The 27,960-nt window shown below is 38.4% G+C and overlaps 1 protein-coding gene and 1 long non-coding RNA gene across 6 annotated transcripts in view; one reads left to right on the forward strand and one right to left on the reverse strand.

Moving 5' to 3' along the window:
- The first annotated feature begins 1,562 nt into the window (after positions 1-1,562).
- On the forward strand, positions 1,563-27,398 carry LOC309476404. Its single transcript, XR_014198112.1, has 4 exons — positions 1,563-1,678; positions 1,759-1,847; positions 3,329-5,008; positions 27,353-27,398. It is a non-coding gene; the product is annotated as an uncharacterized lncRNA (long non-coding RNA).
- LOC309476177 (uncharacterized protein) overlaps positions 6,788-27,960 on the reverse strand; it is a 28,638-nt gene continuing 7,465 nt past the window's right edge. Inside the window, exons 1-5 of one of the 5 annotated variants that reach the window (XM_082139418.1) lie at positions 15,023-15,161; positions 13,913-14,248; positions 8,721-9,071; positions 8,383-8,454; positions 6,788-8,206 (exon numbers count right to left, since the gene is read on the reverse strand). In XM_082139418.1, coding sequence (XP_081995544.1) covers positions 8,160-8,206; positions 8,383-8,454; positions 8,721-9,071; positions 13,913-14,248; positions 15,023-15,065 — 849 coding nt within the window. In that variant the 5' untranslated portion in view covers positions 15,066-15,161 and the 3' untranslated portion in view covers positions 6,788-8,159. Of the gene's footprint in view, positions 8,207-8,260; positions 8,455-8,720; positions 9,072-13,912; positions 14,249-15,022; positions 15,162-27,960 lie in introns of those variants that run through there. The other 4 variants (XM_082139419.1, XM_082139424.1, XM_082139422.1 and 1 more) reach the window with 4 other exon arrangements.

Raw genomic sequence — 27,960 nt, forward strand, 5'->3', positions numbered from 1 at the left:
ATAAAAAATTATGATTTTTGCTAATAAGAACATGTAACGATCTTAATAAGAGCTTAATAAGAATGTTTATATGATATATAATATACAGATCATGTGTGTGTGCATTAGAAGGGTTAAGCTCTGTCGTGGGAGGATTCACACCAGCTTGACTGTTTCCAGCGGATATAGTCTTATTACATCAGACACTGAACTACTGAAGAAAATGCTTCACGTGTTTCTTTTCTTTTCTTTGTGCAGGAGTTGCCTTGGTAAGTTATAAAAACCTTTTTACAGCTTAATTATTTTTTCCTCTGAACATTATAAACTGCTGTTGTTCAAATTAGGGATTAGCATTTGCTTTTCTTCCCAGATTTACTGAGATTTACTTTATAGTCTGTTTTAATGTCCCACACACACACACAACTATGAACTGATTGAAAATAATTAGCAGAGGGAAACTTGTTTTAAAGATGTGAGATGAACCATCACATGTTTATTTTGCTCTCCAGGAGATCGTGTAAAGATCATGCTCGTCTGTCTGTTCTTATAAGTGATGTTTAACCTTTTGTGTGTCTGCTGTTCTTCAATTCACATTTAAATTAAAAAAAAAATGATTTCAGGGTTTCTAAACCAACAAGAATGAAAGCTTGTTTTGTTCTCCAGGTGTGTTTGGTGATTCAGTGTCAGTGATGGAGGGAGATTCTGTCACTCTAAACACTGTTACTGAAATACATGAAGATGATGATATACTGTGGACATTTAAACATGAAAAGTCTGTCTTAGCTAAAATCAGTAGAGGAATTTCCTCCACATATGATGATGGTCCTGATGGGAGATTCAGAGGCAGACTGAAGCTGGACAATCAAACTGGATCTCTGACCATCACAAACACCACAACTGAACATACTGGAGTTTATGAACTAGTGATAAGTGGAGTGAAATCGTCATCAAAATTATTTAATGTTTCAGTCTATGGTGAGTAGAGATCATTTGTCCAAATGTTCACATATTCTCGTTTTTATTTTATTTGAACTATTAAGATTGTAAAAATATGTAAGATCTCAGTGTGTGAGATGATAAACACACTAACTGTTATTATACTAAACATTCACTCAGCACATTATACCAAGCATTTTTTATATCAAGTTCATCCAAATTCCATTTTATTCTCTCATGTTTTCCAGCTCGTCTTCCTGTTCCTGTCATCAGCAGAAACTCTTCACACTGTTCTTCATTAAATTGTTCACTGGTGTGTTCATCAGTGTTGAATGTGTGTGATGCGACTCTCTCCTGGTACGCAGGAATCAGTGTATTGTCCAGCATCAGTGTGTGTGATCTCAGCATCAGTCTCTCTCTACCTCTGGAGGTGGAATATCAGGATAAAAACACCTACAGCTGTGTGCTGAACAATCCCATCAGCAACCAGACCACACATCTGGACATCAACACACTCTGTCACACATGTGCAGGTACCACAGCACTGATGATATATGTGTGTGTTTACTGACCTGATCTCTGTCTTCTGTTGGAGATCAGACTGATGCATTCACTTCTTTCTTTATCTATACTGCACCGGACACACTCTCTCCTTCAGTTCCTCCAGTCTCAGTGTCTCTGATAGTGTTGATCTCTGTTGGATCTCTGATGATTGTTGCTACAGTCGGGATCTTCTGGATCTGCAAGAAAACTGATCGAGAAGGCAAGTGTTACCTCCTGCTTATAAGACAGAATTGGAAATTAGATGTTTTGTTTTTGATGGAAATATTTATTTTGTTATAGTTGTTGACGATGAAAGAGTTCCGAATAGAGATAATGAAGAGATCACTTATGCTAATCCAACATTCTACAAACGAAATGCACAGAAATGGGTGAGTTCATTTTTATTGCAATGTTTTTTTTGTGCTTTATATGATCTGACACACACACATAATATACATATTCTGCTCTGATGGGTTCAGTAGATCAGTGGTTCTCAAGTGGTAAGTCTGTTCTGATAGCAGATAGCAAGGGAAATGGATGCAAATAATACAGTTAGCATAGCATTAGGGTAGCAAAATAAATAGATTTTTTAAATGGAAGAGGATGTTGTTGATGTCATGTCTGTCCAATCAAACTGCATAGTATTTGTGGCAATTTCATTGGTGCAGTATACACAATATATGGCACAGTGTTCATTTTAGCCTGGTAAATCTCACTTCTGTTGCTGTTAAAGGTCCCATGACATGAACATTTCACTTTATGAGGTTTTTAATATTAAGCTCAGACGGGCGAATCTTCCCTTTATGTCGTCATAAGGGGAAAGGTCACCTCCCCTTTCTCTTCTTTGCCCGCAAAGAGAATTTGGCCCATATCCATGAGAAAATGAGCTGCGCAAGCGCGATATTGGTTTTTCCTAGAGAGACATCATGGCTTGCAAACGAGCGAAGCATGGCAGTTGCTCAGTGTTTGGATGTACAAATGAACACAAAAGTATTTTTTTAGTTCCTTCATCCGAGCCTCTGAAGAACCAGTGGGTTATGTGAATTTCTGATGTGTAATTGTTCAAGTTCAGACAGATAATCTTTCTCTAAAAGTCGTTCAATACTGTTTATGCATCAGTAAATCAAGCCAGTGACTAAACGATCAACTTCACATCGTTTCTCTTGGTAGGATGAAAATAATCTTATTTAAACTGTGATTAAAATATATACAGATAGCGATCAAAGAACAATCCCTTTCCAATCACCCAAGCTGTCAATCACACAGTGTGAGTTTATCTGGACACTTGCCAAAACTTGTTATGAAATCAATGACGCTGTTACACAACACAACGAAGCTCTTACTGTACTTACCTCATGTTTGCATTGGTGAAAGCATTAGTGAAAGTGCAGAAACTGCGTTGCAATGATAAGATCTTCATTCACGTGATCAACAGGCTGTCATCTGCTCAATGCTCTTCACTGCAATATTTTATGTGATGGGAATAGATCTAAATACTTAACTCACGATTCGTTAATCTCGATAGCTGTAATAGTAAAAACGTATAATAGCTGTAATAGTAAAAGTTTTCGAGAGAGTTTTAATCATGAGATTAATCATAACAGAGATTAATCATGCTAGGAAAAATGCCTTTTATTTCTAAATTATTACAATATTTGATCTTAAAAACATACTAACATTATAAGGGCACCCCAGGAAACATTATAAAATAATAAAATAATCCATGTCATGAGACCATTAATGCATCTGAATTTGAACTATGCATTTAGCAAAAAAAAAGAAGAAAAGTTAATAATTTTGTATTTAATTAAATTGCTTTTTAATTAGAAAATGTAATTCTATTTTTGTATCTTGTGATGTTTTTTTACAGACAGCTAGAGAGGAGAATCACACAGAGTATGCGGTTGTCTGCATAAGATGATGAAACTCTCATTTGCCGTTTGGATTTTATTTAGTATATGAACTCTGATCTTAATAAGCTTTGGACAAGTTTTGGGATTGTTGAAAAAAAAAATCTAAAAATGAACATAGGCTATGTGATATTATGTAAAAACCAGCTCAGTTTGAGAGTCTTGAGTAAAAACCTGCAGCATGGTTCCCTTAAATATATAAATAGACATGTGGTTTGATCTGTAGCTTAAACAAACAGTATGTGCATAAGAGTGCCGGCCTATTATTGAACTTTTGTGGTTGATGTGCATTTGAGAGGGCATGATAGAGGTGTGAAAACAGCGTTGAAGGGCTTTTTCCATTTCTGCTAATGTGAAACTCAGTTTACTTAACAGCATTGCAATAGTATCTCCATCCATCATAATCTCTGACAGATAATACATTCTCTCAAATCAAACAATGATTTATTTTGAAACCTTACTGTATGAATGTGCAAATGTCATGTATTTTTTTGTAAGTGAAAACTTAAATTTAATATGTGTGCAAGTACATATGTTTGCTCGCGTCACTTTTGTTGCCTATTTAGTTTTTGAAACTTTGGTTTGGCTTTCAATGCGTGAACAGAAAAGTATCATCTTTGCTGATCCTGGAACAACATTTTAATCAACCAATCAGATTTGAGAAACAAGTTTACAGTTTACGTCAAGTTTTGGCTTACAACCTGTCAGCAAACAGAAGAATACAGCACAAAGGTAACTTCCACAAAGGGTGTTTATTGTCAGGTAAGTTCAGGAAACAAGTGTGACTGAGTTCATTAAAGGTGAACTAAGTAACTTTTTTTACCTTAACTGAACAGCTTCGGAGTCATTGGAATGGTTATATTACTTATTTCGGGTTGAATGGTGGTCGTTTCGCACCCCCCTGGTGCCCGTGAGCGGAAAATACGCACTTGCAACTTTGAGCCGGCGGGCCGCCGGCCGCTGCGTCAGGAAGTCTCGCGTGATATCAGGTCTCGCGATGTAAACAATTGCTTTACGGCCAAAAGAAATCTGCTAAAATGCTGTCATTATTGCGCTCCCTCACGCTGTTCGAACCCGAATGAAGAAGACGTTTTAAAAAACGTCCCATCTGCTTTGATGTCGTTGATCTATAGCCTCTGGTGTCTGAGAATCACCAACGAGTTTTTACGACAGTGTTGTCAAATATCTATTCCGAAGCTGTGGGGGGAGCTCTAGAGAGAAACCTGCGAGCAAAAAGCGAGAATACAGCGAAGAAGTCCCGAAGCTACTGAGTGCTGCTTTAAATAGCAGCAAACACTTAGCGGAGAATAAAAGGTCTTATCATTGTGTTGACTGTTGCAAACTGGATGGCAGGAGACTGAAGAGGGCTGAAGATAATCAAAGATGGGATCTTAACTAGTGTCCCAAGTAGGTAGTCCGATAGGTGCTCAGTGTGGATCGACAGGTAAGTAAACACATGCTTTGCCGATTGGGAAAGTGTGTGAGCACACAATTTGGCCAACTCTTAATACACCAATAATGGAGGTTCAAAAACTCTTCAATGCTGTTATTATAAAAAACATTACAATGTAACTGATTATAGAAGTGCATACATTTTTGAGGAAATTAAGCTTTGCTCTGACGACACATTCCTGTCACGGGTGATTCCCTATACATACATTAATGGTGTTAATTTTTAGAAAAGAAAAACTACCGGTATGAGAGACAAACCAGCACTTTAACATTTTTATATTGTTCAGGTTAGGCTATATGTAAAAAAAAAAAAAAAACATTGTATGGAAAAACTAACAATGTGGATCTGTTTTGTTTCAATATGTATTTCCAACAACAAGAATACAGTGTTAGGCTACACTTCATTTCTGTACATAAATAAAAAAAGACAGACCATGATCTCAACCACACTTTATAATAGTGAATAATAGTGTGTGTGTGTGTGTGTGTGTGTGTGTGTGTGTGTGTGTGTGTGTGTGTGTGTGTGTGTGTGAGCACTAGGGGGCGCTCAAAAGGTTCACCAGCTTGAGTACAGGGTAAAAATGGAGGGGTGTGTTTCAAAAATACAAGAAAAATATAACCAATAACAGAAAAAGCTGACCATTGCACAATTGAACCCTTTCTGCTGAATTAACAATGCCATGCTGCTATAGCATCTGTTTTACATTTAACATATACTGACATATAACAAACTGACAAATATATTGATACTAATATAATGACAAATAACACGGGTGCAACATATAGTTCATCAAAAGCAGTTTTTCACACGCTGAGTTAAAGGAGTCATGACCTGTAATTTTCACTTTTCCACAAGAAAAAATGTATGTTATGATTGCCTAACGATTATACACTGGCCGGGAAGACGATATTTAAAAGTGAAGCGTTTGTTTACCCCTGGGTTCGTCAACCAGCCCACGTGCACGCGCACTCAAATACGTGATGTTAATTTCTGCGCCACCGCAGACCTATGCTGCAGGAAGCCCGCCCTGCCCCTCTCCCCCTCATATTCAGTCGAGCGCCGCCATTACTGAATTCCGATTCGAAGTACGCACTCGACCGTGTAAGATGCAGAAACGTGGTGCACACTTGAGTTACTCTGTTGTTGACTGCCAGAATCAACATGGAAATGCTTTTTCTCTCCCAAGAACGGACCAAGCTATCAGGGACCAGTGGATTAAATTAATTTTTAATGACGCGGTTCCTACAACCCTTCCCACTGGCTTAGGTGTCTGTGCTAAACATTTTACAAAAATTGCGTTGCAATGATAAGATCTTTATTCACGCGATCAACAGACTGTCTGTCATCTGCTCAGTCAGTGCTCATCATGCTACAACCTTTCATGTGATGGAATAGATTTAAATATAATGCTTTAAACTATACTTTTCACGATTTGTTAATCTCGATAGCTGTAATAGTAAAAACGTAGTAAAAGTTTTCGAGAGAGTTCATGTAATACTAGCTATTTCATATGCAAGCATGTCAGCCAATCACAGCAGTGGGCGTTTGCACTGCAGTCTCACAGCAGAGACGCCCCTTAAAAACAGAGCGTTCAAATCTGAGGTTGAAATCAGGCTTGGAAAAATGGCTTTTATTTATAAATTATGACAATTTTTGATGTAAAAATCATACTAACATTATAAGGGCACCCCAGGCAACATTATAAAATAATAAAACAATCCAGTTCATGACTCCTTTAAATACTTATACATAAGAACTACATACATAAGTCATACCAGTGCCGGCCCGAGCCTTTTGGGGGCCCTAAGCAGAATTTGATTTGGGGGCCCCCTCCCACCACGCAGAGTCACCTGTGCTTGACGATTATTGACACAATGTCACGCTATAATGTTACATTATAAATTAATACAATGAGGTTATGTATTAATACAAAATAAATACTTAATAAAAAATAGATACTTTACATTTTTTTTAACTTTTTCTTTACTCTTTTACTAACTCTTTGAAACTTCTGAAAACAAACTGTCACAAAAATTTTTAAATAAATTATTTGCAAAATATCCTCCAACGTTTTGCAACATTTTGCAGTTTGAATGATGTCTTGTATGAAATGACGGAGTATGTTTTTATGTTTCCACTGTTCATCGCGCCCGCGACACACACACACACACACACACAACATATTCCAGCATTGCAATCTTGACATCGCAGCCTTATAGCCGTAATAAAATATAATAATAAAATAGTCAACCTAACATATAAAAATTACACTGCTCTGTTTAAATAGTCAGTAGTACAATTCATACCATTCAGCGTAAGCACCGCACTACTGTGATGTTTCCAAGCAGATTTTTTCTGTCGATATTGGAATGTAAGTGAAGTACAAAGCCTATGATAAAGAATAGTTTACCATCCAAATCCATCGCGAATGTTGAAACATTTTGATTCTAATGAGAGAGATCCGTGAGCCCAACGCCGCTTACTTTCACTTTCGCTTTAAATTATTTCGTTTTGGCTTGTTTATAGTTATTTTTTATTCTTGTTCTGTTCTGAATATCATTACATTTAAAGGATAAATCATTGATCAAATCAAATTTTTTGTGACATGGCTTAACATTACATTACCGTGACTGCGCACAAATTGTCTATGCACGCGAGGTTATGCGCATGACTCAAACACTGGCAGACACAACAGCAGTTGTAGGCAGGTATATTGATCATGAATTCAGAATGTTCTTGTCATGAATTATTAATCCTTTCATTCATTTATGTCACTTGTTTAAGTTAATTAATATGTAAAAAAAAAAAAAAAAAAAAAAAAAAATCGATTGGGGGCCCCCTGGTGGCGAGGGGGACCCAAGCAGCCGCTTAGTTCGCTTATGCCTCGGGCCGGCCCTGAGTCATACATAAGAACACAAAAAAATGTCATAACACAAAACAATAAATAATGTGATAACCATTCATTTAACAACATAACAAACCCATAATGTATAGGCTACATAAATAATATAAAATAAGAAAACCAACATAAAAATAAACAATTATTTAACTGAAAACCCATTAAATGTGAGGTGTCATGCAGGGAATTCAGGGAATGTCACTTTTCATGTAAATTATAAGATGATTTGATCATTTTACTTTACCAAAATGGTAACAATTTACTACATGAAATTTACAATTAGCTAAGCTCTATTAATGGAACTAACCAATTATTAAAGACATTAGGGTTTTCTTGTTGCATTTTTACAGTCTTTCACAATGAAAATTACAATTATTGATCGAGTATACTGTAAATGATACTTTATGTTCCTCTGTGCAATTAAAGGCCAGTTGTTTGACTATTTAGCAAGAGAACATCTGCAGGCAAGTTTTTTATGCCACTCTCCTGTAAGAAGAAAACAGATTCACAAAGTTAAAAGAGATGAACAGGATTGATGTTCCAGTTACACACACTCAAAGACTCTACAGTCTAATGAATCTGATAAACTGAATCACATTGTCCTTTTTTTCCTACAATGATTCAATAAGTTTGAATGCAGTGTCTGAACCTGGAATTCTCACCAGTTACACCTACAACCACCAGCAGAACACCAGCACATGCTCCTCCTATAGCAAGAAAATACACAGTCCAATCTGTAATTAAAAACAAAAAGGCATTCATTATTACTAAAGATCAACAATTGATTTTTCAGGTAAGCTATTTTTGACTGATATTTCCACCTTCCAGCTATAGTATCGAGTGAACAGATAAATGGCGCCATCTTGTGTTTTATCCCCTAAAACAGTGCTAAAATGTAAAAACGAACTGATGCATTGTTCGTTTTCAGGCCACAATAAAAACTAAAACATTGAATTACATGCTCAAGGGAAAATTAACTGAATGACTGAATTTTACTCACTAGTGACTTTCCCATTAAGGCTCTTTTCACTGATAATGCTGATGCTGTGCAGACGGTGGATGATGCTTTTGTTGATTATGATCTGTAGTTTATATTCTCCAGAGTCTGTGGTTCTGGTGTTCATGATGGTCAGAGATCCAGTCTGATGATCCAGCTTCAGTCTGTCTCTGAATCTCTCTTTACACTGAACATCTGTACAGATCTTACTCTGATCTCCAGTGATTTCAGCAATACAAGCTTCTTTAAAATACCACGTAATTACATAATTTGGGTTTTTTATTACACCAGGACCAAAAGTGAAAGATTCTCCCTCCTCAACTGACTTGGTGTTCGTCTCTCCACCACGAACATCTGAAGCACAAATTAACATAATCAGATTTTATTTTATTTTTTTCTGTTATAAACTACGGAAGTTTATTTACAAACTAAACAAATATAATGGTGAGAACATGGAACTTAGGAGTGGAAAGACAGTACTGGACATTGAACTGAGGGCATTTACACTCAAGAAAATGAGGAACTGTAACAGTTAGGGCATTTTCACACCTGAAAGTGTGACTTTGGACTGACAGATCTGCACATAAATATTCTTCTTCAGTTGTTTAGGCTATGCGGGAACCACCAGGACTTCCTGTAAATACCATACAGAAAATGCTTTCACTCTAGAAATGAACCAAACCTTTGCTCAGTTTGATCGAGGACCGAGACTACCTCTTTTCGTCAGACCAAATTTCGTCTGTTTGGTCCAGACCGTGGTCTGGGGAAGGTTTCACATCTGTAATTTTGATTCGGATCAAACTGAAAAGTTTGAAAATCCGGACCAAACAAGGTAGGTGTGAAAGGTCCATGAAGGAAGTCCACTGGAAGCAAGTTGTAGAACCCAAGTTCAGTTTATTTCCCAAACATGATCAAACATAAAACAAAGGCATGGCATGGCACTCAAAAAAAGAACATGGACATGACCTTACCAAACAATACTGGACACATGACAAACACGAGGGCTTAAATACACACAAGACTAATGACAAGAAAAGGGAGACCTGTGCACAATGAACCAAAAGGTGTGTTCGACATTGGCTGCGGCTGGATGTAACCGATCGGCGAGAGTAGCCGCGTGCAGGCGGGGAGGAGCTGCGAACGGAGACGTGAAGCCGGACACTTTCTGGTTCCCGTAGTGACCGCTCACGTGGTGTTTGCGTACTTTACCACAGCTGAAGTGAAATAAATGCAATATTTGCCAAATAATACACAGATGTTTCAGAGACATTTTCATTCAATACTTTATGTACTGCTTCATACAGCGTCTGTTTGAACAAGAATAAAGTTCAACATAAGCTACTATCAATGAAGTGGAGTCTACGTTTTTTAAGCAGTTTTAATTTGATAAGCATGACACAATATAACATGACAACGACATGAAAATGTTCACTGTTATAATAAACTGATTTGAGAGCTTTAGAGGAACTAAAGGTGTTCGAATAAACACGAAACACACGTGATCGTTGTCATGCGGTGAATCCGGCCAATCGTGGAACAGCTGTGTCGTCATCAGCCCACGTGCAGCCCAGTGCAGCCGCTCTTGAGAAGCTGCGCTGGCTGAGTTCTCCGGCTACTCTCGAATCACTCTCGCGGTACTTTGATGGCATACGTCACAGTCACGTGGCGTCGGCGCTGTATCAAGTCGGACAAAATTTCTAACCGGCATGCACTGCTTCAAGTCAGCCGGCGATCGGTCTGCGCAGAGCTGCATGAAGTTGAACAAGCCTAATGAAAACATGACACAATCACATGAGGAACACATGGCAGGATCACATGACTAACACAGGGAATCACATGCCAAGATATGAAACATGAATGACATGAAACATGAACCAAAACAAGATGTGACATATCCCCCCTCTATGGGTGGCTCCCGAAGCCCAACATAAAACCAAAACAAGACATCAAAAGTTCAGGAGGGTTGTGGAGCAGTGGCGATCTTGGGTGAGGGATGGAGGACCAGGCCCGTGCAGGGGAACAGGACTAAGACCTGGAACACAAAACATCTTGTCCGAAGACACAGGCTTCTATATTGAAGAGGGAGCAGACATGACAGTAGCTCAGGCTGGGTAGGCATGACGTGAAGAAGCTCTGGCTTGGCGGGCATGATATGAAGAGACTCGGTTGAGACCCACTCTAAAAATGTCCTTGAGCGCAACATCATTAAAATCAACAAGGTGAGAAAGTTCAAGAAAATATATAATCCTTGATGGCCTGATTTCCTTGACGAAGGCAGAGGAGGCGAACTGCTAGGTTCATATTTGGTCAAGTATTCTGAAACAGTTGGTCCACTGAGGCAAGTTGTAGAATTTAAGTGCAGTTTATTTCCCAAACATGATCAAACATAAAACAAAGGCATGGCGTGGCATGAAACTCAAAACAAGAACATGGACATGACCCTACCAACAGAGGCACTCAGGCTTTGGCAGGCTGGCTGTGGTGTGCACTGCGGGATTGTGGAGCCCCTCATCCACAATTCCCACAGTAAACGAGGAACCACTTAATAGGAGTGCAAAGTGAATGTATTTAACCAGAGTCCAGTGATAGGTATTATCTGGCATTAGATTAGCAAGGTGTTAATCTAAACCATGCCAAAAAAGGGCTGCATCATTAAACATTAAAGACAAGGGAGACTTGTGCACAATGAAACAATGAACCAACGACAACATGACACAGTCACATGGGGAACACACGGCAGGATCACATGACTAAAGTCCTATTCGGACGGGTCTAGTTTAACATGGACAGGAGGGGTAAAGTAACAATTACCAGAGCTTCTCAGTGATTTTAGCCCCATCCGAGTGTGCCATCTCAGTAATCATTACAGACAATAGCCCTATTCGCACTGGATTAGTATTATCTGGGGACCACGTGTGATTTAGAAATTACCCACCCAGATCTGATTTTCGTGTGGCGCATTCGCACGGGATAAATGAAGCCTGTGATTTTTACTCGATATTACGGACTTATCCAGCCCGATCTCATGAAAGTGCATATCTATACCACAAATTTAATTTCTCGTGCCATTTATACGGTAGAAATAGTTTTTGCGTGTATATGATTCAGTTTTCGCGTGCATATGATACGCACTTTATGGCATGTACTGTAATACGCACGCACTCCACACTCCTAATCCTAAGATTTACAGTGCGTAGCATATGCACAAAAAAAAAAAAAAAAATAAAAAAAAAAAAACCTTTTTTGCGTATAAATAGCACGAAAAATTAAATTTGTGGTATAGGCCTTTCATGAGATCGTCATAAACAGAATAATGTTCCTTACCGCATGCTGCTGTGTCATTCATCTCCATCTATTCATTCTTTTTGCTCTTCTGATGGTTGTCAGCTTTCTCTTTCTGCAAATTGTGTATAGTTGAATGGTGTATAGCGATATGACCCAGCACCCATACTATCAAAACACTCCAACGCAGCCTGCATTATTCGCGAAAGATGGATAAAAAATGCGCACAGGAAATAAAAACCTTTAAAAAATGATATACGACCCCGCAAAATCACAGAGATGCCGATTCGCACAGGACTAATATTATCACAGGACCTCGGTGTTCGGCGAAATATGGTAGGTCATTTGCGGGGGAATTTTTACTCTACAAATTACAGACATGGCCAATTCGCACGGGATTAAGATCACAGACAACCTCCGCAATTATTACATATTACTAGAGGTCACCAGGTAATACTTATCCCGTGCGAATAGGGCTAATGTCAGTAAATATTACGGTGACTTTTACCTTCAGTAAAAAGGTCCGGAAAAATTTCCTCAGGTAATACAAATAGAATAGACCCGCTGTAAATATACGTAAATATTCAGTCATTTCCTGTTTAAAAGTAGCCTGGAAATCCAGACCTAAATCTAAAAGATTAATGGTCTGGCATCGACTACTGAAAATCGGCCAGCTCGAGGGGCGGCACCAAGCATGCATTTGAAAATCTCACTGCACACATTTGGATAACACTACGACCAATCACAACAATAAACCCCAGCTACCAGCGGAGCTAACTGGTAGATTATACTCTTACCGTATCCGGTCGGCAAAACAGCAAAAACGTCCTTCTTGCAAAGGAACGATTCGAGTGGCGTCTTCTGTTCCTGTTTTAGATAAAAAGCCGAGTCTAACTCGTTCATTGTAGCGGCCAAAGCCGTTTCAAACAACTGGTGTTCATCCTTAGCCATCTTGTAATGTTTACTAATGACTTGGACGTCACAGCGCTGTCGTCATCTGTTTAGCTCGCCTCTGGCCCGCCTATATCAGATAACCCGATGTGATTGGTGCAGCTCAGATCGAGGGGCATATTTAATGAGCATCATTACTCGACACCAGAGTAACTCGCTGAGCAAATTCAACTTGTGCCCTCGCGAGAACTCTGGATTACCAGGATAGTTTAAAAGTAGTTTTCAACAGTTTTTCAAGTATGGAGACACTTGAAAAAGCATTCAGTTGCGTTCTAGACGTTGGGACAAGTCTGTGGCAAAACTCAAGTGTTTTCCACGCACCATACAGATCAGAAAGAAGATCTTCAAAGCACTTGTTAGAGGCACGAAATATCTTAACGTTAAGTAAGTGCCTATTACCAACACAGTCCAATCTGAAGTTAATTAATACATCGTTCGACCGTACATAACTGTTTTATGTATATAAATATAGGTTATGTGTTTGTGCACATAAAATAGTCCCCAGCTCGGTAACTTCCAACGTGACAGGGATTAAGTTTGTCTAACCTATTAGACCTATTTTCAGGCGCTGCGTCATATCATTACGCCTGCTTCACCCATGGTACGGCAGCAAAGTTTCTTGATTATTACGCAGGAATGAGAGTATAGTTCCTAGCCATATCAGCCTGGAAAATCGCAACTTTTCATTTTCCATCGGTCTTAGTAGACGATGTAACTACAGAAGAGTCAAGTTTTAAATAGGAAAAATATCGAAACTATTTGGTCATTTTTTTGAGAGAGATGCTAATGGTCCTGTCCGATTCAATGATCTATGCTAAGCTATGCTAAAAGTGGTACCGCCAGACCCGGAGATCGGCTGAATGGATTCGAAAACAGCAAAACTCAACTGTTTAACTCTGGGGGAGTTGTAAAATGAGCCTATTTCCAAAAAAAGTGGAGTATCCCTTTAATAAATTACTCACCATGCACAGTCATACTAAAGATCGTTTCACTGATGGTGTTGCTGCCGATGATCTGCAGTTTATACAGTCCAGAGTGTGTGTTTGTGATGTTTGTGATGGTCAGAGATCCAGTCTGATGATCCAGCTTCAGTCTGTCTCTGAATCTCTCAGTACCTTCATTACACTGAACATCTGTACAGGTCTTATTGAGATATTCACTGATTTGAGCGATGCGAGTGTTATTAAAAAACCATTTAATCTTTTCTTGTTGGTTTGTTTTAACATCAGTGTTCAGAGAGACTGAATCTCCCTCCATCACAAACACTGACTCTCTGTCTGTATAAACACCCGATGCACCTGAAGAAATAACAGTTCATTATAAATCACTTCAAAATATATATAGGACATGTTTATAGAAAACATTTTTTTATGATGTATGTAATGGGTAATGTGTTTGTGTGATCCTTGGTCAAAGACAAATTTCGATCCTTATAGACAAAAGTTTAAAAAAATTAATTACAATCAATTATGCTCAATCATGAGCTATTACATCACATATTTGAAAAACAAAGTCACAAGGGTTCAGTTTCAACACTGAACACAGCATGTGATGAACTATGACTAAGAAATCGGGCACTGCAAAGTATAAAGTGGCACCCTTTTCCTTTTGTCTTTTATAACTTTGTTATTGGCACTGGTTTATTTAATTAAATTTTAATTTAGCTATTTTGTATTTTTAGTTTGAATGAATATGTCTCATTGTATTGTTCCCGTTTATGGCAATGATTAAAAACAAGAAAAAAGAGGGAACTGCAAGTGCAAAGATCCAGCATTTTTCAAAACTATATTTGATATGGAAAATAATGTTAAGGAAAAATAAACAGAGTCAGAAGTTGGGATAGAATAAAATATTTTTACAACGAAAATGACTTCAACAACTTATGGACAACTAGATTTTATGAATGCCAAGCATGCATTCATGTAAGATATTTTGACGTGGCCGTTAAAAAGACGCGAACCCCGCCCCGACGCAGAAATCATCAATCGATCAATTAAAATTGATATCAAAAATGTAGTGTCATCCCAAATTCTAAGCGTCAACAACAACAATAAAAATAGCCTATGACTTACCAAGATGGAAAGCCCACACTGGTAGTAAAATGAAGAGGTTCATCACTTCTCCGAAAAACGAAAGCAGATTATGTGGCAAAAGCAAAAGACTCCTATGGGGAGGCTGCAGACTTGGAGCTGGTGGGTGGATATACGCCACAGGCAGTTGTACGCCCCTGTTGTACCTAAAGCGTCCAGCATTGGGTGGTTTCCTGCTAAATTACAATCGACGCTGGAAACTTACACATTAATAACCGTCCCGTCCATATACTTAGACCAGTTTAGTGTTTTTTTAATTTATATAAACGTTACAGTGTAGATCTGCACTATACGGATGAAAATATCGGTAGATATTTTGGTGGACTTCACCTTTTCAGTCAGCCTACAGAAAACTATTTGTTTTTTGTGAATTAAACAATTAATAATACACATAGTTGGATCAGATGACAAGTAATGATATGACCTGTAGAATAGTTATATTCACTGTAGGTTATACAGGACACTGAATGAAATATTGTTGTGAATTTATATAAAGTTACATTTATATATTAACCATATTTAGCCCATTACATACAGTAGCCTACCGTGTAATCATATAGATCATCAATGAAATATCTGCTGTACTATTCTGTATTAGTCATCATACAGCTACAAAACAGTGTCCTACATAGCATTTTTTCTAAAATTCCAAGGGCCATTTAGAAGAAAGAGACAATATTGTTGTTCACCAAAAAAATATTTATTAACAACATTTATGAATTATGATGACTCCCATAGATGACTCCCCCTATGGCTTGCCACTCTTATTTAACTGTTTTTCTATCCTCCTGTGAAAGTGCTCCTGTACACTGATAAAAAAAAATTAAACTTTTTTTTTTTTTTTTTTTAAGACATCCATGGTGAATTTGATCTTGTCACTGTGTGTGTGGGTGTGCTGCCCAGAATTGATGTCTGAGTGTGGATTGCATCAATATTCTCCTGATCTTCAAAGTACAACGGCACAGGCACTTGTTGGTGGAACACTTTGGGAAAAAGTGTCAAGCCACTTTGATTTCTTTTGGCCACTGATGATGGACTGTGCAGAGAAAATTGAAAATTACATTAAAAACATGTCCATGTATGTCTCTGTAAGTCTTTTTTTTACTAGAAAAGCTATTGGTTTGGAATGCAGTTAAAAAAAAGAGATGGGTGTTACTGTTTATAGTTTATACAAGTTTAGAGAGAGAGAGAGAGATTGTCATTTCCTTAAAGCAAACACACACCTTTATGAGATGCAAGTTAAAGAGAACTTGGTAAAGACAAAGTGGCTATGATGAAAACCCACATTAAGTGCACATACCCTACATTTTAGTCCAGATCAGGAAGCTATTTTAAGAAAAATTATAACCAGAATCTACATTCAAACCATATGGGAAAAGTTTTTAATGTGGGTTTTATCATGTATGATGTTGGAAATAATCAAAATATTTGAGTGAGTGTGCAGTTCAACTCTTTACTTAGAGAGAGAGATTTTCATACATGTATGCCTATTATAAAGGTGTCTTTTGTGTGTTCACACCATAGACTGTAAAAAAATAAATAAATAATAAAGTTCACATATTTCCAATATCTACTGTCTGTAATGTTGCCCCAGAAACCATGTGGAGGATGTTTTAATGCAAGGAGTAAACAGAGTCTTACCGGAAGAGGCCATCTCACGCAAGCTAAAGACAGGCAACAAAAGAAAATTAAAAAGAAAATGAATTTTGAAATTGAGTAGAGAAGACTAGGGGCATCTAAACCTACACGTGGTTAGCTAAGTTTGACAGACAGAACATCAACCTGACCGTCAATAACTTTTTGTCTCTCTAAATAAATTATAGACCCATCCACTGATATATATAAATGAATTGATACCTACCCTAGCTCTATCTAGCTAATCATTTATAAATAATAAATGTTGCATCATTGCTAAACATGAATAGCTTTAGCAGATTATTTAACATACCTCAATTCGTGTCACTGTACAGCCTCCCCCTACTGGACGCATCAGGAACAACAGGGCCGTAAAACTGCCTGGGCCGAATATCTACTGGTTCCAGGTCTGCAGCCTCCCCATACTCAAAGAAGCTGTGCATTAAGTTATGTAATTTCACTTAAATTACAATTAATAGGTAATTTGCATTGCCATTTAAGTGAAATTATTTAACTTAAATATACAAGCTTGATAAAAATGATCATTCTAGAAGAAAATTTCAGATGGCGCTTGGAGGCTTTTGCATCTGAACTCTTCAAATGTTTATTTATCGGGGGACGACACTGGTTCAGAATTAATTGTTAATTAATTAATTAATTGGTAACAGAAATAATTTGTCTGCTATTTCTTTGCACAGTAGCTAGGTGTCACTAGTGAGCAATGCTGAATGAAGCTTTGAGCAACCTTTGGCTGAAACAATGGGCTGCGAGGTCTCAGTAGTTCAGGAAGCTTCATTTTGCCATCACTAACCGTAGTGTGTAATTTTAGGCCTCAGATGGGTATGATATGCGCCCTCGATGCGCACAACAGACTTCTTCCTGACAGTCAAAGAGGCATTACGTCACAAAAGTGCGGACTCGTGCCATTTGGGACAGGGCCCATCACTAACTTATGCTGATATAGTTTGCAGTGGCACTGGCAGCCGGACAATGTAAGCGGAAAAATATTTACAACATGGCTCATCCGAATGCCAAATTTAAATCATTGCAATTAAATCAGTTGTTTAGTCTAATACCAGTTATCACTTCGTCACCTTAGAGAAACAATTAATTTGTGAAACAACATATAAAAATGTACATGTCCAATTTGGGTCTGTCAAAGAAGAATAAAAAATTGTCATGATTATTGTAGACTGTTAAATGAATAGTCTTGCTAGATTAAGCAGCATTTTGGTCTCATTCACTAAGCACACGAACGCAACGTCTAAAAGCTCTCGTACTAAAAAATCACAGTTTGTATTGTGACGATCTCAGTGATTAACTCATTGTCTCGGAGTTACAGGTGACTGGCCGGAGAGTGGTTGTACACCTGAAAGCAATTATTACCTCCTATAAGAGTCTGAGACAGAGATGAGAGGAAGGAGCTGTCTGCGATCCGCCGTAAAAAAGCAAGAAGAAGAAGAAGAAGAAGAAGGAAGGAAGGAAGGAAGGAAGGAAGGAAGGAAGGAAGGAAGGAAGGAAGGAAGGAAGGAAGGAAGGAAGGAAGGAAGGAAGGAAGGAAGGAAGGAAGGAAGGAAGGAAGGAAGGAAGGAAGGAAGGAAGGAAGGAAGGAAGGAAGGAAGGAAGGAAGGAGGGAAGGAGGGAAGGAGGGAAGGAGGGAAGGAGGGGAGAGGAGAGGATTGAGCTTGTGTAATCCTTGGGCTGGTTCTGTTCCGTTCGTTTGGTTTGGACTCTTGTCGGCTTGGAGAACTCTGGAGATTGTGAGGAACATGGGAGACCTCTGCCGCCCTTTGATCCATCTCATATGAGATGGTTGGATGATTGACTTTCATTTACGAACTTTACACACAACTACTAACACACTGATTTTCACTTAAACTGATCCCTAATCTTTTGACTTACAAATAAATTCATTGATTAATTATTGCTGGCGTGTGGAGACTCCCTTATTGTTTGTTATGATTCCCTAGAGATCGTAACAAATGGGGGCTCGTCCAAAAACGAAATTATTTAATATGAAATTTGATATTTGGTATGATTTCGATTAGAGTAAAATAAATACAATATTGAATTTTCGGTAGTGCGCGTTGTTTTGAGACACGTGTATACAGATATTGCGTTTAAACAGTCTCCTGGGTTTGTGTAGTTGTAAAAGGTAAGTGCATTTTTTCTTTCTTACAGGTGTATATTGTTCATTTTCTCCCGGGTAGGAATTAGCAACGCTTAGCGTTGATTTTGTTATTATGCCTTTTTTATTTTTGTGCAGGCTTCTGGGCGAAGTACACCGCCGTGGTTTTTGATTGAGCTGTTTGTTCAATTTTTAAATCATCGGTATTTGTGTTTAAAGTCGCTTTGTTCTTGGAAGCTGCACGAAGACTAGGCTTATGTTAGTTTAGTGGGTTGTTAGGCAGTTTAGGGGAGAGAGTGAATGAGTGTTTCACCTGTTTGTTTTGTTCCGAAAGGGAAATAAATGCACTTGCTTTTTATTTTTGGGAGTAGGCCTAATAGTTTTTTGAGAGCAGAATGACGTCTATAGGAGAATTTATTAAAAATCCTTCAGAGGAGAAATTAAATTTCTTTGTAAAACAACAATTATGGGAACTTGTAGATCATTTCAAAATCAGTGAGGTCGATAAGAAAGCAAAGAAAAAGGAACTAAGATCTGTTGTGAAAAATTGGTTATGTGAAAATAACCTTATGGTGGCTTCTCCAGAGAGAAAAACCAGTTCGGATCCGAAAGGTGCTGTAGATATTTTTTCGGGGTTATCTTTTGAGGAAAAAAAAGAGATTTTACAAATGCAGCAGCTTCACGATAGAGAGTTGATTAAAGAGACTAAACAGTGTGAGTTAGAGATTGAAAGATTGAAAAATGAGAATCTGCGTAGACAAAACGAACTTGAGTTTGAACAAATGAGAATAGCCGCTGAGGAGTCCACACGTAATCATGAGCTGCAGGTGGCGCGTTTGAGATTAGTAAAGGAAGGGAGAATGTCAGATGTCGGGGAGAGAGGTTCAAGTTTATCTGATGGGTTTGACTTGTCAAGTAATCTAAGACTGCTTCCTAGATTTAATGACCATGACCCTGATATTTTCTTTTCTCTATTCGAGACTATGTCCGAAGAAAGAGATTGGCCGAGGTCTATCCGAATTGTCATGCTTCAAACGGTAATCACGGGAAAAGCACAGGAGGCGTTTGCCGCACTTCCAATGGAGGACAGAAAGGATTATGACAAGGTAAAAGTTGCTATTTTGAAGGCCTACGAACTAGTTCCTGAAGCCTATCGCCAGCGATTTCGAAGCTGGAGAAAAGGTGATCGTCAGACTCACTGTGAGGTGGTAAGAGATCTGGTTTCTTATTTTGATCGTTGGTGTGTTGCGTCCGCTGTTGATAACTTTGAAAAATTGCGTGATTTAATCATTTTAGAACAACTCAAGAATATTGTGCCCGATTACATTGCTACATACTTAAATGAGAAAAAACCAAAAGATGCAATGGAAGCTGCAGTTTTGGCAGATGATTATGTATTAACGCATAGAAGGGTATATAGAGAAGAGAGATCAAGTCCGCAGAGTTGTAACTTTAATGAAAATAGAGCTGGAGCAAAGAAATGTGAACAAACGTATCCTTCTAATTCAGAGAACAGAGGTCGGATGAAATCCGATAAAGACTTGGTGTGTAACTATTGTTTTAGTCTGGGCCATTGGAAAAACAAATGCCCAGTTTTGGCTGCTAAGTGGAATGTGGGGAAAAAGAAATCGCATGTTAGTCCCGTGTTAGTGACTGATGTTACTGAAACTAGCAGCGATCATTGTACTTCATTAGAAATAGGAAAGGAAGTATGTGACTCCAAATTAGTAGCCTTAAAGAATTTTGTACCGTTTATTACGGAGGGTTATGTGTCTTTGACAGGCTCTGAGGATAAAATACCAGTTAAAATCTTGAGAGATACAGGATCATCAGAGTCTTTTATTCTTGAATCTGTTCTGCCCTTTTCTCAGATTTCAAGTGAAGATAGGAGTGTTCTGATTAGGGGAATTGGATTAAACACCCTTTCTGTTCCTCTACATAGAGTACAGTTGACTTCTGACCTGATTTGTGGAGAAGTATCTTTAGGAATTCGTCCATCTTTACCAGTGGATGGGGTTGCTGTCATCCTGGGCAACAATTTGGCTGGAGGTAGAGTATGGCCCGAGGTGATTCCACCTCCTGAGGTAGTGCCTATTCCAGTCATTGAGAACTCTGACAATTTGCATCAAACTTTTCCTGAAGTGTTTACTTCTTGTGTTGTGACTCGTGCTAGGAGTCGTGAGATGGCGTTTGAGAAACAAGTGTCAAAATATGTTGTGCCTGGTTTGTCTAGCCTTTCACCTATTTCTCACAAGGAGTTGGTAGAAGCACAGCAGGAGGACCCTGAGTTGCAGAAGTTGTTTGATGCTGTAATTTCGCCTCAGGAGGTAAGGAGTGCTGTTAGTGGATGTTTTATCCAGAATGAGGTGCTTCTAAGGAAGTATGTTCCCAGTAGAAAGATTGATGTAAGCCAAGAGTGTTTAATTCAAGTGGTAGTGCCAAAACAATTTCGAGACATAGTATTACAACAAGCACATGGTGAAGTGGCTGGACATTTAGGAGTAAAAAAGACTTATGACAAAATTAAGACAGTTTTACTGGCCCCGGTTAAAGAAGGACATATCATCCTTCATCCGAACGTGTCACACGTGCCAGGTAACTGGGAAGCCAAACCAGTTATTGAAACCAGTGCCTTTAAGTCCCATCGTTGTTACAAGCAAACCGTTTGAGCATTTATTAATTGATTGTGTGGGACCACTGCCTCCATCAAAATCGGGGAGTATATATCTGTTGACAGTTATGTGTCAAGCAACCCGTTATCCAGCTGCTTATGCTCTCCGAAGCATTACCACTAAATCGGTTGTCAAGGCGTTATCTCAGTTCATATCTATTTTCGGGATACCTAAAATTATTCAAAGTGATAACGGTACTAATTTTACGTCTCGTATGTTTGCTGAGGTTCTGAAGGTACTTAAAGTGAAACACAATCGATCAAGCATATTTCGTCCTCAAAGTCAGGGTGTGATTGAACGATTTCACCAGACTTTGAAATCACTTTTGCGTGCTTATTGTGTAGAGCTAAATCGTGATTGGCTGGAGGGGTGTGCAGTGTATTTAGATGACGTTATTGTTTTCAGCGAGACTTGGGAACAACACTTGATTCGTTTGCGAGCTCTTTTGGCTCGGCTGACTGAGGCACATCTGACAGTTAACTTGGCAAAGTGTGAGTTTGCCAAGGCTACTGTAAGATACTTGGGGAAAGAAGTTGGCCAAGGTAAAGTACGTCCAGTTCAGGCTAAAGTTCTGGCCATTCAGCAGTTTCCTTCTCCATCTACCAAGAAAGAACTTATGCGTTTCTTGGGGATGGTCGGTTATTACCGGGGGTTCTGCTCTAACTTTTCAACCGTGGTTTCTCCGCTTACTGACTTGCTCAGGAATTCAGTGAAATTTGAATGGAGAGAAAATTGTCAGAGAGCCTTTGAGAATGTCAAACTGTTATTGACTACTGCCCCTGTTCTGGCTGCCCCGAGGCTGGAGAAACCCTTTAAGTTACAGGTGGATGCCAGCCAGGTTGGTGCTGGAGCTGTCTTATTACAGACAGGGGAGAATGGGTTGGACTATCCCGTTAGTTTTTTTTCTCGTAAGTTTAACACTTATCAGAAAAATTACTCTGTGATCGAACAAGAGGCTCTATCTTTAATTTGGGCTCTTCAGTTCTTTGATGTGTATGTGGGAGGAGGAATGCATGTTGAAGTGTTTTCTGATCACAATCCTTTAACGTTCTTGCATTCTTTACAGTCACCAAGTCAGCGCTTAATGCGGTGGATTCTCTTTCTACAGCCCTATAATTTAACTGTGAAACACATCAAAGGAGCGGATAACGTAGTGGCAGATGCGTTGTCCCGTGTTCCTGATCTGATCGATTAAAAACAATGATTTTACAGTTACTTCTGTTTCTCCGTGCTCCCTTGTCACCTTAATTTGCTTTCAGGATCCAGATTGCTGGCGGCAAGGTGGGGCAGTGTGGGAGAATTGAAGGAAATGTGTAAATCATGGTTGTACTGCGATCAGAGGTGGTATGCCATTGAGTGTTGAATATTTCTGAGTTTATGGTGCTGGGTTTTTTTAATGTATTTTGTTTTCTGATTTTCGATCCAATTTGTAATGGATCTTTTTTAAAGGGGGGTGTGTGACGATCTCAGTGATTAACTCATTGTCTCGGAGTTACAGGTGACTGGCCGGAGAGTGGTTGTACACCTGAAAGCAATTATTACCTCCTATAAGAGTCTGAGACAGAGATGAGAGGAAGGAGGGGAGAGGATTGAGCTTGTGTAATCCTTGGGCTGGTTCTGTTCCGTTCGTTTGGTTTGGACTCTTGTCGGCTTGGAGAACTCTGGAGATTGTGAGGAACATGGGAGACCTCTGCCGCCCTTTGATCCATCTCATATGAGATGGTTGGATGATTGACTTTCATTTACGAACTTTACACACAACTACTAACACACTGATTTTCACTTAAACTGATCCCTAATCTTTTGACTTACAAATAAATTCATTGATTAATTATTGCTGGCGTGTGGAGACTCCCTTATTGTTTGTTATGATTCCCTAGAGATCGTAACAGTATATTCAGTTACTGATTTAGACAAGGCCAACATTTGAATCTTGAAATTAATGATTGAAATTTGAGCTTGGGCTACAGTCAAGTGGGCGCCAATCATGAATTATTTAAGTGAAAGAGTTAGCCATGGCTCGCAAGGATTGTTGAGCCACGACAGAAGTTTCCACTTTGAATGCTTTAGCCTGGCTGTTTTTTCTCCAGCATATAAAGTTAGAAAGAAAACACTAACCAAAATGTAAATGTAAAAAAACAATGGTTGTCCAAAATGTGAGTTTTCCCTCTACATATGTATGGGGCGCCGTTTGTAAAGCGGCTCACGCTGAAAATAACTTTGCTTCAAAACTTTGCTATTTAGCTTCAAACAATGTTTTAAAAACTGGTATGAATTTTTGACATTCACTTTTTAGCACATTTACAACAATATTTGTCAACTTAGGCCGGTGACACACTGGATGCGTGGCGTAAGCGTCTCAGCTGCGTGGCGTGTCCGTTTTTATTTCGGCTCCCATGTTAACAGGTTAGAGCTTGCACACTGCGTGCGTGACACGTGCGTCTCAGGCGCGGCTCGAGCCGCGCGGAAAACGCGTGCATGCTACAAATAGAACCGACGCCTATTTTTCACGCGACACGCAAGCGTCTTGGAAGCGTTTCCAAGCAAAATTGAATAGGAAAAGATGTTTATATGACATTTTGACACGAATACATATTAATAAATGTCATTTTGATGTTTGAAAGTGTCTAGGGTTTGACATAAATGCAAATATAAATGCAATTAAAAAAAATATTATCGATTTTCAAATACTGCACCTGTCAATACAGAACGAAATATTCTATAGTCTATATTGCCGTCAACACTGCCGACGTTGTCTCTGCTGCTATATATTTATGTTTAACATGAAGTATAGGCCTTCCACAACTCTCTCCCCATGTGTCAAATATATCACCAATATGTCACCTAGCAGCAGCAGCGCTGCGTCAGACACGCTTCTGGTGTGCAAAGACATGGAAAACGCGACGCAGCCGCCACGCAGCTGACACGCAACAGAAACGCCACGCTCACGCCACGCATCCAGTGTGTCACCGGCCTTAGAGATAATTTAAATAGTTAAATCTAAATATTAAATGTTACACCTAAATGTTAAATGTTAAATCTAAATATTAAATCTAAATATTAAATGTTACACCTAAATCTAAATGTTAAATCTAAATATTAAATCTAAATCTAAATCTAAATATTAAATCTAAATCTAAATGTTAAATCTAAATGTTAAATATAAATCTAAATCTAAATGTTAAATCTAAATGTTAAATCTAAATGTTAAATCTAAATCTAAATCTAAATGTTGAATGTAAATGTTAAATCTAAATGTTGAATCTAAATGTTGAATCTAAATCCGGTTACCGGCATTTTGAATTTGCATATTAGTTAAATATTTAGTTTCACCCGAAACATTTAGATTTAGATTTAGATATAGATTTACATTTAGGCTAGATTCAACATTTAGATTTAGATTTCACATTTAGATTTAACATTTAGATTTAGATTTAACATTTAGATTTAGATTTAATATTTAGATTTAGATTTAGATTTAACATTTAGATTTAGATTTAACATTTAGATTTAGGCTAACATTTAACATTTAGGTGTAACATTTAATATTTAGATTTAACTATTTAAAATATCTCTAAGTTGACAAATATTGTTGTAAATGTGCTAAAAAGTGACCATCAAAAATTCATACCAGTTTTTTAAACATTGTTTGAAGCTAAATGTGACAAAATGTTGCTGTTATTTTCAGCATGAACTGCTTTACAAACGGCGCCCCATATTTACGTGCAAGATTTCAGTCATAGATAAATTGTAGGCTAAATGTTTGCTTGATTAAACTGTCATGTTCAAATGGTAATGTTTATAATTGTTATGTCTGTACTGGAAAGATTTCAATAAAAAAAAAAATGTAAAAAAAAAATGTTTGCTTCATTGAGTGACGTCACGTGAAAACTATGAATTAACCGTACAGTGCATACTTTTAGGTTAAATAAATTAGCTTACTTCCATTCATCCACTGACCAATTGCCAGCAAAACATTTACAAAACTATCAAAATCTCTCATCTATACATAAAATGCGATTAAAAGCTCAAACTTACAGCTCAAGTCTTACAGCTTACCTAACTTAACTCTAGTTAGCCTAACGGTTGAGATGCTAACGGACTTTTTCGAAGACACTAAACCATTTCTATAAAGTAAATATTCAACGGAAGCGAGTCATTTACATGAAAGAAAGTGTCAGAGACATTTGTATGTACTAGTTGTGTAATTTTAGGGATTAAATTTAGCTGAAAGTAGTTAAAACAACAGTGAGAGACGGAGTTTTGCAGCAGTTGAGCTACCGCCCCGTTTCCATGGTAACGCCCTCCGCTCCAGTTCAGATGCGGCTCGAATTTTCAGCGAGCGCGCCCATTAAAGGAGAACTTGGTAACTTTTTTAACTTAATAAAACTGTCTAGAAATCATTTGGATGGTTAAACAACCTGTTCAAGTTAGAAATTGGAAGGCAAGTTAGAAATTGGAAGTCTCGTGAGAAGCGAGAACTAGAACGAGAACGAGCGCGAAACACAAATTGCTTTACGGCAATTCGACATAAACACACACGCATATATGATGTATTACCAGATTACCCACCTCGGTAGACATAGCTCCACACGATACAGTTGGCTTGCTCCGATCAAAACAAACGCACATGAGCAGCGGTAGAGAGGGGGAGGAGGCCGCCGCAAGTGAGTTTTTTACGACTGTGTTGTGAAATATACGCCCCCCCACAGCTGTAGGGGGAGCTCATGGGGAAAACATGCGACAACAAAAGGGAAAATCAGCGAAGAAGTGACAAGAGTTCGCTAGAGTTACCGAGTTCTCCTTTAAATCACGTAGAAGTCACACAGCATTTACATACATTTAGAATTGATGGAGTGAATTATTTGACAATCAGAAAAAATATCCTGAAACTTGATTCATTATTAAGTGGATAGTAGGTACGTATATAGACATATGGTTTGATCTGTAGCTTAAACTAACAGTATGTGCATAAGAGTGCCGGCCTATTATTGAACTTTTGTGGTTGATGTGCATTTGAGAGGGCATGATAGAGGTGTGAAAACAGCGTTGAAGGGCGTTTTCCATTTCTGATAATGTGAAACTCAGTTTACTTACTGCCATGCAATAGTGACTCCATCCATTATAATCTTTAACAGATAATACATTCTCTCAAATCAAAAAATGATTTAATTTGAAACCTTACTGTATGAATGTGCAAATGTCATGTATTTTTTGTAAGTGAAAACTTAAATTTAATATGTGTGCAAGTACATATGCTTGCTCGCGTCACTTTTGTTGCCTATTTAGTTTTTGAAACTTTGGTTTGGCTTTCAATGCGTGAACAGAAAAGTACTGACCATGTTCCTGGATCAGCATCTTTGCTGATCCTGGAACAACATTTTAATCAACCAATCAGATTTAAGAGACAAGTTTACAACCTGTCAGCAAACAGAAGAATACAGCACAAAGGTAACTTCCACAAAGGGTGTTTATTGTCAGGTAAGTTCAGGAAACAAGTGTGACTGAGTTCATTATATAGCAGCAAACACTTAGAGGAGAATAAAAGGTGTTGACTGTTGCAAACTGGATGGCAGGAGACTGAAGAGGGCTGAAGATAATCAAAGACGAGATCTTAACTGGTGTCCCAAGTAGGTAGTCCGATAGTAGCTCAGTGTGGATCGACAGATAGGCCTAAATAAAAACATGCTTTGCCGATTGGGAAAGTGTGTGAGCACACAATTTGACCAAATCGTAATACACCAATAATTGAGGTTCAAAAACTCTTCAATGTTGTTATTATAATAAACATTACAATGTAGCCTAACTGATTATAGAATTTAGAAGTGCATACACTTTTGAGGAAAGCTTTGCTCTGACGACACATTCCTGTCACAGGTGATTCCCTACATACAAGATGGAACTAGTGTTAATTTTTAGAAAAGAAAAACATCCCGGTATGAGAGACAAACCAGCACTTTAACATTTTTATATTGTTACGGTTATATGTATAAAACTTGTCTCCACAACAAGATCAACAGCTCCTCCAACACACGATTACTCTTCAAGACATTCAACTCTCTCCTCTGTCCACCTCCACCACCACCCGCCTCCTCCTTAACTGCTGACGATTTTGCGAACTTCTTCACCAACAAAACAACAGCTATCAGCAGTCAGTTCTCAGCTCCACACACACAGGAACCCAGACCGACCCCTTCCATAGCCAATATCCCTCTGTCCTCCTTTTCTTCGCTAACCGAGGAAGAAGTATCTACACTTCTCCTCTCCAGTCACCCTACCACCTGCCCTCTTGACCCCATCCCCTCACACCTTCTACAAGCCATCTCTCCCACACTTCTACCATCACTCACACACATCATCAACTCATCCCTCCATACTGGCACCTTCCCTACAGCATTCAAGCAGGCTCGGGTTACTCCACTGCTCAAAAAACCAACGCTAAACACATCATTTGTAGAGAATTACAGACCTATCTCTCTCCTACC

This window comes from Leuciscus leuciscus (genome assembly GCF_965113295.1).
Source record: "Leuciscus leuciscus genome assembly, chromosome: 15".
NCBI lineage: Eukaryota > Metazoa > Chordata > Actinopteri > Cypriniformes > Leuciscidae > Leuciscus > Leuciscus leuciscus.